The 10,475-nt window shown below is 40.8% G+C and overlaps 1 protein-coding gene across 2 annotated transcripts; it reads left to right on the forward strand.

Moving 5' to 3' along the window:
* Window positions 1-2,261: 2,261 nt before the first annotated feature.
* LOC115166899 (BTB/POZ domain-containing protein 1) lies at window positions 2,262-10,070 on the forward strand. 2 transcript variants are annotated; one of them, XM_029720809.1, is made up of 8 exons: window positions 2,262-2,838; window positions 3,575-3,731; window positions 4,695-4,800; window positions 5,723-5,920; window positions 6,308-6,500; window positions 7,253-7,340; window positions 7,742-7,888; window positions 8,328-10,070. In XM_029720809.1, the coding sequence occupies exons 1-8, from the start codon at window positions 2,420-2,422 to the stop codon at window positions 8,484-8,486; spliced, it is 1,467 nt and encodes a 488-aa protein (XP_029576669.1). In that variant the 5' UTR covers window positions 2,262-2,419; the 3' UTR covers window positions 8,487-10,070. The 2 variants fall into 2 exon arrangements, with proteins under 2 accessions (XP_029576669.1, XP_029576670.1); XM_029720810.1 differs by having other exon boundaries at window positions 6,371-6,500.
* Window positions 10,071-10,475: the final 405 nt, after the last annotated feature.

The following is a 10,475-nucleotide window of genomic DNA, read 5'->3' on the forward strand; positions in this document are numbered from 1 at the left end:
TATGTAGTACAATATAAATCCATCAGACAACATATTTCCATGGCCTACAATTTTTTTTTTACTTTTATTTAATCAGGAGAGCCCAATTGAGACCAGTGACTCATTTGCAATGGTGCCCTGAGGACAAAATATCCATCAACACAACTTTAAAAAAAAAAAAAAAAGATCTACAAGACAGATATAAATACATGACATCAGGTTATTACAACAAGTTATAATAGTAAATTGAAACAATCGCACACTTCAGTGAACTCATTTAACAACAGACTTTTAAACTGCCCTATTGGTAGCAGGGAATCCAACAGCAGTGGAATTTGTTTTGTAAGTTATTCCATAACTGTGGTACATTCAAATTAAAGGCAGATTTACCAAACTTTGTAGAGACAAGTGGGACCTCGAGTTGCAAATGGATTTGGTATCTCATATTTTTATATTTCAACAGGGAAGTGAAGTATGTTGGAAGCTTATGAAGCAGAGCTTTGTGAACAAGAAGGGAGTAATGAAGTGATCTACGGGATTTTAGTGAGGTCTAGATGACCTTATGATAAAGGATGGAGTGATGAGTATTAAAACTGTCACCTGTAATAAAGTGAAGGGCGATATGGTAGACGGCATCCAAAGGTTTAAGACTAAGAGTATTGGCTGCTGCAATCAGGTAAATGGTGTCATCATAATCAAGAACTGTCAGGAAAGTTGACTGCACAATCTGCTTCCTGCTGTTCATGGAGAGGCAAGATCTATTTCTAAAAAAGAAGCCCACTTTAAATCTTAGCTTTTAACTAACCTCAGTATGCTTTAAAACGTTAAATCTTTATCAATCAATTTTTCAGTGAATTAGAGAACAACATATATTTAGTTTTGCCTGCATTAAGTTCAAGTTTTAAATCAACAAGGGCTTTCTGTAATGCAACAAAATCAGATCGCAGCTCTGGTCAACAGTCGGTGCAATGGCATAAATAACCATATCGTCTGCATACAGATGAATATTACAGGATTTAATACATAGACCAATATTATTTATATAAACATTAAAAAGAACAGGTCCCAATACCGACCCCTGCTGTTCACCTTTCGTAATATTGAGAAAATGAGACTTGACACCATCACAAAGCACACATTGTGTCCTGTCTGTCAGACGCTCTTAAACCATTTGAAATACTTATCGTCCAGGCCCATTTCTGACAGTTTTTGAATGAGTAGGGAATGTCAACGGTGTTGAATGCCTTAGAAAGGTCTATAAATCAGGCAGCACAATGTTTTTTATGATCTAGGCAATCCCATCATCTAAAACAAGCATAGTAGCTGAAACAGTTCTATGTCCAGCTCTAAAACCAGACTAGTGCATATTTAGAATAGAGTGAGATGTTAAAAAAAATGTGTAGCTGGGAGTTGGTCAGGGATTCTAGTACCTTGGCTAGGCAAGATAACTTGGAGATTGGCGGTAATTATCATAAGGATCTCCGCCTTTATGTATTAATATATATATATGAGAGAGAGAGAGAGAGAGAAAGAGAGAGAGAGAGAGAGAGAGAGAGAGAGATGAATATTACATGAATATATATATATATATTTATTCCGATTTTTCAGGGGGAGCTTCAACACCCTCAGCAACCCTACTTCTCTCGACTATGGACAGAGAGCTGTAATAAGAAGGGGTCAAGTGAATCAGCCCCTGTGGATGTATTTTACATCGATCTTTAGCAAGTCACTTAGTACATCACAGACATCAAATGGTTGAAATGAAAATAAACTATATGAGTCTGTTAGAGCATTATTCTTTACAATCGGTTAATGTGACTAAAGGACTACCTCTTTCAGAAACTATCCTTTCAAGCAGGTGACCAGCTGAAGCCTAACGCTTATTAAAAGCACTACAAATGTACATTTTGTCTAGTATGGGACCAGAGGCTGTCAAAACCCGCGGGGGCAAGGAGGGGGTGGAGCTTTGTTTCAAAGATTTGACAATTCTCCAGAAGTTAGCTGGAAAGTATTAACTAAAAAAAGGAGTATATAAACTATTCAAGAATGCTTGGCTTGTTGCAAAGCAGTTTTGCTCTGCCGCATTCGGATTGTGTGGAAATGATCAACTGTGTGTTGTCGTGTCTAGTGTCTAGTGTCTAATATGCATGTTGCAGACAGATTTGTGGTAATTCCAAAATAAAGGTATTCAGCGATGCTGTCTGCTTGACGTGACAGCATAAAACAGTGCCACCTAATGGGTTAAAAGAAAACAACAAGAAGGATTCACAGGAAGAGACGTAAACCGCGGAAGTGTGCGTCATTCCTGGAGAGCGAGAAAGAAAGCAGTAACAAACACTGGCCCATTCGTCTGTGAAAAATTCGCAATAAACGCAAATATGCGTCATTGATATTTTCCACGGTTATCAATCGTAAAAGCCAGTAAGGACAACGTTACGAAATGGCGACTGGGGGTGGTGGCATCGGCCCACCGTCCAATCTTGAAGGACGAGCATCCAATTTCGCCCATTCTGGAGCGGGAAGAAATGCTGGAGTGGCCTCGAATATGCCAGTCCCCGTGGTCGCAGCACCAATCTCACCCCCGTCGGGTGGCCTTCACCGGGAGCCTATGTACAACTGGCAGGCCACGAAGAGCTCAGTAAAAGAGCGCTTCGCGTTTCTCTTCAATAACGAACTGCTCAGTGACGTTAGGTTTATTGTCGGTAAAGGTAGACAGGCGCAGAGGATACCAGCGCATAAATTCGTCCTAGCTGCTGGTAGTGCAGTATTTGACGCCATGTTCAACGGGGGAATGGCCACCACCTCGGCCGAGATAGAGTTACCTGATGTGGAACCTGCAGCCTTCCTAGCCTTGCTAAGGTAACATCTATTGACCAATGCACTGCATTGGGATATAATATATTTATAGAGAGGTGTTGTTACCCTAGTACGTTAGTTATATTGTTGCCCTTATGTTATGAGTGCTGACATTGCATTTGCTGTATGTTAATATTCATGTATTATTAACACATTAGAGGCTGCTGCCTATAGACACAGACTAGAAATCACTGGCCACTTTAAGGAATGGAACACTAGTTACTTTAATAATGTTTACATATCTGGCATTTCTCATCTCATATGTATATACAGTATTCTATACTATTCTACTGTATCTTAGTCCGTTCTGCTCTGTCATCGCTCATCCATATGTATATAGTCTTAATTGATTCCTACTTAGATTTGTGTGTATTGGGTATATGTTGTGTAATTTGTTAGATATTACTGCGCTGTTGGAGCTAGAAGCTCATGCGTTTTGTGACACCTGCTATAACATCTGCTAATTACGTGTATGTTACCAATCAAATTTGATTTGATGTGAGTTGATGGAACTGATATCAAACAAGGCTCCTGCTGAGCTATTCCTAATGACCTCTTCTTAAAAAAAATCTTCTATATGCAATGTCAAGCTTTTGTTTTAGAAGACAGACATTTTGGTGTTCTGGAAGCCTGTCCCTCCCACCTTCTTTGACCACTTACTGTGTGTGTGTGTGTGTGTGTGTGTGTGTGTGTGTGTGTGTGTGTGTGTGTGTGTGTGTGTGTGCGCGCGCGCTTGCAGGTTCCTGTACTCTGACGAGGTCCACATAGGACCAGAGACGGTGATGACCACTCTGTACACGGCGAAGAAATATGCCGTCCCTGCTCTAGAGACTCAGTGTGTGGAGTTCCTTACCAAACACCTCAGGGCAGACAACGCATTCATGCTACTCACTCAGGTATATAGGGCTGGTAATATAACTCCTATTGCATAAACTATTCTACGTAATACTACTACTCACTCAGGTAGTATATAGAACTGGTAGCATTAACTATAATACTACTTTTCACTCAGGTAGTATATAGAACTGGTAGCATTAACTATAATACTACTTTTCACTCAGGTAGTATATAGAACTGGTAGCATTAGCTATAATACTACTTTTCACTCAGGTAGTATATAGAACTGGTAGCATTAACTATAATACTACTACTCACTCAGGTAGTATATAGAACTGGTAGCATTAGCTATAATACTACTTTTCACTCAGGTAGTATATAGAACTGGTAGCATTAACTATAATACTACTACTCACTCAGGTAGTATATAGAACTGGTAGCATTAACTATAATACTACTACTCACTCAGGTAGTATATAGAACTGGTAGCATTAGCTATAATACTACTTTTCACTCAGGTAGTATATAGAACTGGTAGCATTAACTATAATACATAAAACCCTCATGTGGGTTCTAGAGAATATGCCAGCTCTTCACTAAATACAATAGACTACTGTAGTTCATCACATAGAAAGAATAGCCAGGATGGCATCTCTGCCAATTCCTCTTGGGTAACAATTCAGAACAGGGTATACAAAACCCCCAAAACTAAGGCATGACTGAAGATAATCCACTGGCCTAGATGACTTGGGTAGTACTACGGAATAACTTGCTTAAACACAGGTCACATCCCACACTGCCCACTGTCCACATTTTCTTTTTTAAAGTGTAAGGTATATTCAAGAGTTCTCGTTTCCTGTTTTTGTTCTGTTGAGCGAGTAAGTTTGATACTAGAACGTTCTATATCAAGTTATGCCTTTATCAATTCAAGTGGAAATTCCCGGGGCGGTGCTTGAACAGACAACTTCCCCATGTGTCTCATGCTGATGTGTCATCTTGTACCGTGCTCATTCTTTCTGCAGGCCAGACTATTCGATGAGCCTCAGCTTGCCAGCCTCTGTTTGGAAACAATAGACAAAAGCACCGGGGATGCCATAAACGCAGAAGGATTCACTGACATTGACCTAGGTATGCATCAGTATGGCTTATTATTCACACAGGAACATATCCCAATGATATACAGTGGATGATTTGGGTAAACGATGGGGGTTAGCCATCATGCGGTGCTTCTGATGTAGTCAACTGGGTGAGAAGAACATAATTCCTTCTAGGACAACAGGAGGGGTCAGCCAATTAATTCAACTCCTGAGCAAACATTCCATAACTGCAGGTGGTAGTAGCTACGTCACCCACCGTGGCTTTATACCTGTTAAGACCAACACACTCAGCACCGTATGTGGTGCTATGCACCTTTTCACTTTATTTATGAACCGCCAATAGACTTATGGTGTTGTTAAAAAGAAAAATGCTATTGCAACCTCTTTGCAATAAGGAATTGAGACCAAAAGCTCAAGGGAAGTTTCTAGTGTTTAATACCAAGGATACAGTCAGCTGAGTGCATCCATTTAGAAAGCTCACAACACATTGTATACTCTTCCCTTGTAGGTGTCACCTCCCCAGCTATACATTTTCTGACCCCAATGAGTTTCCCTCTGGCTCCCCTGTGGAATGTCCACGGTCCTCTTTGTTTAGCCAGATGTCAGAATCGCACCCCGTCCATCTTCTGTTCTTGGCACTGCTCATTAGGTCATGGTTCCTAAATGAGCATCCACACAGTTTCATGACCTAAACTCCATTAATACTCACAGTAATCATTCACTACACAGGATACAAACTACAGTTTAACTTGAAACAATTTACGTTTTAATAGAATCCATCAGTATTTTATTAGGATCCCCATCATAGAGCTAGTAGAACAAATGGACTACTTTAAGTGTATGTTTGTTTCTGGGTGCATTCTGGAGGCAATTGAGTTTAACCTTTTACCCTAACCCCTTCCATTTGTGTCATACTGTGTAGACTAGGCCTAACATTGAGCCTGTGTTTTTAGATACTCTGTGTGCTGTGCTGGAGAGAGACACCCTGGGGATTCGTGAAAACCGTCTATTTGGTGCGGTGGTGCGCTGGGCGGATGCCGAGTGTTACAGGCAACAGCTTCCCCTCACCTCTGAGAACAAACAGAAGGTTCTGGGCAAGGCCCTAACCCTCATCCGCTTCCCACTCATGACTGTGGAAGAGTTTGCTGCGGGTGGGCATCTCTCTGTCTGAGACATACACACAGAGACAGACGCACGTAAACAGAAAGACAAACACACACACTATCTAAAGTTGTAGTTTAAAATGCTAAATAAGTTAGGACTCTGCTTTGTCAGATTTCACATATCCTAAATGTTATCACTTTTTAATACGAGTAAGCACTGCTTTTCATCAAGCTCAGTTTTGTAAAATGTAAATACTTGAACATACTTGTAACTTAGAATTCATATTGAACATATCGGTGTATAATCATTTTATAAATGTGTTTGTGTTTCTGCTGTCCAATGAACCCAGCCCTAGAAACCAGTTTGATATTAATTCTTGTGCAACAGGGCCTTCCCAGTCTGAAACCAGTTTGATATTCTTTCTTGTGCAACAGGGCCTGCCCAGTCTGGAATATTGTTCGATCGGGAGGTGGTAAATCTGTTTTTACACTTTACAGTAAACCCCAAGCCGCGGGTAGACTACATTGACAGGCCCCGCTGCTGCCTCCGAGGAAAGGAGGGCAGCATTAGTAGGTTCCAGCAGGTTGAAAGTCGCTGGGGATACAGTGGCACCAGTGACAGGATCAGGTGAGACTGTGTACCTGCTTGTCTACACCGTGACAATGTCCTACCGGCCCCACACTATACAATTAGAATGACTAAAAGCCCTTGCACAGAAATTACTTTGTATTTGGCTCGTATTTGTTTTTTGGACATGCAAATTATTCAGACGGAAAAATATAAACTATTAATTCTAATTCAGATGATGGTGTGTCAAGCGTCAGTACAACTCTGGTTTGTCCTTCAATAACCTATAAGCCTTTTTCTACAGACCTCGGTGGAGAGGAACACTTATGAGTGGCAGGTGACCTAGTGGTTAGAGCGTTGGGCCAGTAACAAAGGTTGCTGTTTTGAAACCCAAAGACAAGGTTCTGTCGATGTGCCCTTGAGCATGGCACTTAACCCTAATTGCTCCTGTAAGTCGCTCTGGATAAGAGTGTCTGATGAATGACAAAATGTAAAAATAAGTCGGTTCAACACATTTTTGGAGGGGGTTTGCTTCTGGCAGAGCCATAAAAAACCAGCCACATCACTGTTTTACAGTGGTGGAACATTTGAATGCAAATCAACACCCCCAAAAAAGTTTGAGATGGTTCTTCTGTTGCAACGTGTGCTGTTAAAGGAGTCAACCAGTTGAATTTGAACGATGGTCTTTCTCCAGCCTCATACCTCTTCACCACACCCCCATTGGTGGAGATTCTATTGCATGTGTTTTAATAAAGGCTGTGTTCGTTCCTTTGAGGTTTCTAAAAGTATCTTGTAATTTCCATCTCCTGTAGATTTAATGTAAATAGAAGAATATCAGTGGTGGGGTTCGGACTGTATGGCTCGATCCACGGACCTACGGACTATCAGGTTAATATACAGGTGAGCATTTAATAATGATGAGCTAAGGATGTTATCAGCCTGGTAGCCAGACCAAATGTGTCCTGTTAGTGCTTCAGCCACACGATAACTTCTCCAATGTTCCTTACTGTGTATGAAGCACTAAGATCTGGTTACCAGGGTTGTGTCGAGTAGGGCACATAGTAACAAAACGTTTTGCAATGGAAAACCAAAATCCTGGGTTGTTATTAGACAAGTTCAGGTAGTACCTTTCTGTTTCAAAACATTTTTCCCCGTTTGGTGCCAACTGAACACAATCCAGGCCATTATAGTGAATTTGTTCAGAAAACCTTAAAAATAAAAAAACTTGTTACATATACATATTTTTTTAAGCTATAGTGCAAACAGTAATTTACAATAATTGTATCCATCATTTTTTTCAGATTATAGAGAGTGACAAAAGCCTAACGCTAGCAACAAACGACACGGGCTTCAGCTGTGACGGAACAGCCAACACGTTCAGAGTCATGTTCAAGGAGCCTGTGGAGATTTTACCCAACGTTAGCTACACCGCTTGTGCAACCTTAAAGGTACGCTCACCCCATAACGACAGAAGACATGAGACTGACTACTCAAGTGCATGTTTACAAACAAATAGGCTATTGTGTTTTATTTTTCTGAGTTTGAACTTTGCCTCTGCTGCTAACAGCAGCATGTTTATTATAGACTTGAATCAATTGTTGTTATTGCAACTAGTTTTGGTCTGTATTCTACTAGATCATCAACCCTGTGTGTGACCACAGTTGAGACTTTGTAATGAACATTTTAATCGTCAGCTCATCTTAAAGGGATTGTTCACACAAAACAAAACTATAAACAAGTATTTTTATATTGTGTCTATTAGTCCACTGTTACAATTTTTTGGGAATATTTTATGTCAAGCTTTCAAGGTGGATCATTTCAGTACATAGGAAAAACGGAGTTTTGTGCATAAATTCTCCTTCCTAACAATCCACTTGTCTCCTGTAGGGCCCGGACTCTCACTACGGCACTAAAGGGTTAAAGAAAGTGAGCCAGGAGTCCGCCACGGGGACCAAGACCACCTTTTTCTTTTTCAGCTCTCCTGGGAACAACAACGGCACGTCAGTGGAGGATGGACAGATCCCAGAGATCATCTACTACACCTAGACAACTCCTCACCACACCTGGGTCCTGTAGAAACTGGGGCGGTCCTACCCCAACTCATCCATGAAACATTTTAGCATTTTGGTTTCTGTTGCAGAACTTTAAAAAAAAAAAAATTAAAAAAGGTTTTGTGTTGCTTGCACTATTAAACATGACTCCCTAGTAAACACGACTGGGTTGTGTTCAGTAGGCAAACTTGGAATGTTGCAGCTAGAAACGTCATGAATAGAGATGACGTGATGCCTCATTGCGGCATGTTTTTTCTAGATAATGTATATCTATCGAAACGTTCCACAATGTTGTGCCCTGCTGAACAATGCCCTGGATCAGGTAGACACCATCTACCACACCTAAACATTGGGCCATGTTTTGTAGGCATAGAATGGAGGAAAGCGGAGTGCTACAGGGAGGTACTACCTGAGCTTGTCCAATAAGAAACGCTTCTTTTCTGTTACAAAATGTTTTGCTATGGTGTGCTCTAATGAGCACTGCCTATAAGGTTGGGTAAGCCTGAGAGTGGAATGGAATGGCGGACTTCAGGAAGGATTGTAGCCTGGTCCCAGATCTGTTTGTGCTCTGGCTGAGTCCATTGCCGTTGTTGTCCAAACCGATTCCATAAGGAGTTGGCAAGAGGCCAGAAACAGACCGACACCCAGGCTAGTGGGATTGTGCCTTCTGCTGTTCAGGAATAGATACAAAGACTTTTGGAAACCAAAAGGAGTGGAATAGTGTAGGTCTAGTCTGCTGGTTTGTGAACTCGGATGTGTACGAGACCAGTGGAGGCTGGTGGGAGGAACTATAGGAGGACAGGCTCGTTGTAATGGCTGGAATGGATTAAATGGTAAGAAGTCAGATGTGGTTTCCATATGTTTGATACCGTTTAATTTATTCCATTCCAGCCATTACAATGAGCCTGTCCTCCTATAGCTCTTCCCACCAGCCTCCACTGTGTGAGACATTTGGCGTAATAGAACTGGAACTCTAAATGGACTGTTACATGTAGAGATGTATAATAGGACTGTGGACTGGCTGGAATCCGGGTGATGGTAGACAATGACACAGTTGGAAATGTTTTATATTCCACTACTGGCTTTCTGTGGTCTGTACCTTCATCAGGGAATCACCCACTACAGTGTTGTCTGGAGTGTATTCACTAGACACTGAAATGAGAAGGGACTACCTGAACTTGTCCGGAAAGAAACTCGTTTTCGTTGCAAAACGTTTAGCTATGGTGTGCACTTATGAATACACCCCATGTAGTGTAAAATCGCAGAGTGCCCTTCACTGTTCGATCAATTTAATTTCGTAGTTTGAATGCTGACGTGGTAAAAGTTCCACCGTTTTCGTGCATAACCTTCATTGATTATATTTGCAGGTGGGATTTTTCATGTGCAAATAAAATCTTAACTAGTGACGTCTGAGTATTTGTGCGTATGTGAAAGTTTGCCAATGTATGTTACATGCTTTAATTTGTTTCCTTAGCATGTCATCTAAGAGTAAGACACAATAATATTGTGACTGTTAATTGCTGAAACAAGTGGAAATGTATATTTTTATCTCGGCAATAAAGTATGTTGATACCAATAATGTATTTGTCTGATACCTTCTGAAATGATTCAGTGTAGTGTGTCATTAAAACTACAGTCTGGGATCTGTGAAGCTGTTCAACAATACATCACAGATTTAATGCTCTCAAACACACCATAATCTGGGAAACTGTTCAATACGTCACAGATTTAATGCTCTCAAACACACCATAATCTGGGAAACTGTTCAATACATCACAGATTTAATGCTCTCAAACACACCATAATCTGGGAAACTGTTCAATACGTCACAGATTTAATGCTCTCAAACACACCATAATCTGGGAAATTTCAACAATCCATCACAGATTTAATGCTCTCATACATAATGTAGGACTATACAGAAAGATGGGGGAGAATGGCAATGTAACAAGTAGTTGTAATACTACAATAGTTCCTCTAGGTG

Source organism: Salmo trutta, chromosome 29 (assembly GCF_901001165.1).
Source record: "Salmo trutta chromosome 29, fSalTru1.1, whole genome shotgun sequence".
NCBI classification, from domain to species: domain Eukaryota; kingdom Metazoa; phylum Chordata; class Actinopteri; order Salmoniformes; family Salmonidae; genus Salmo; species Salmo trutta.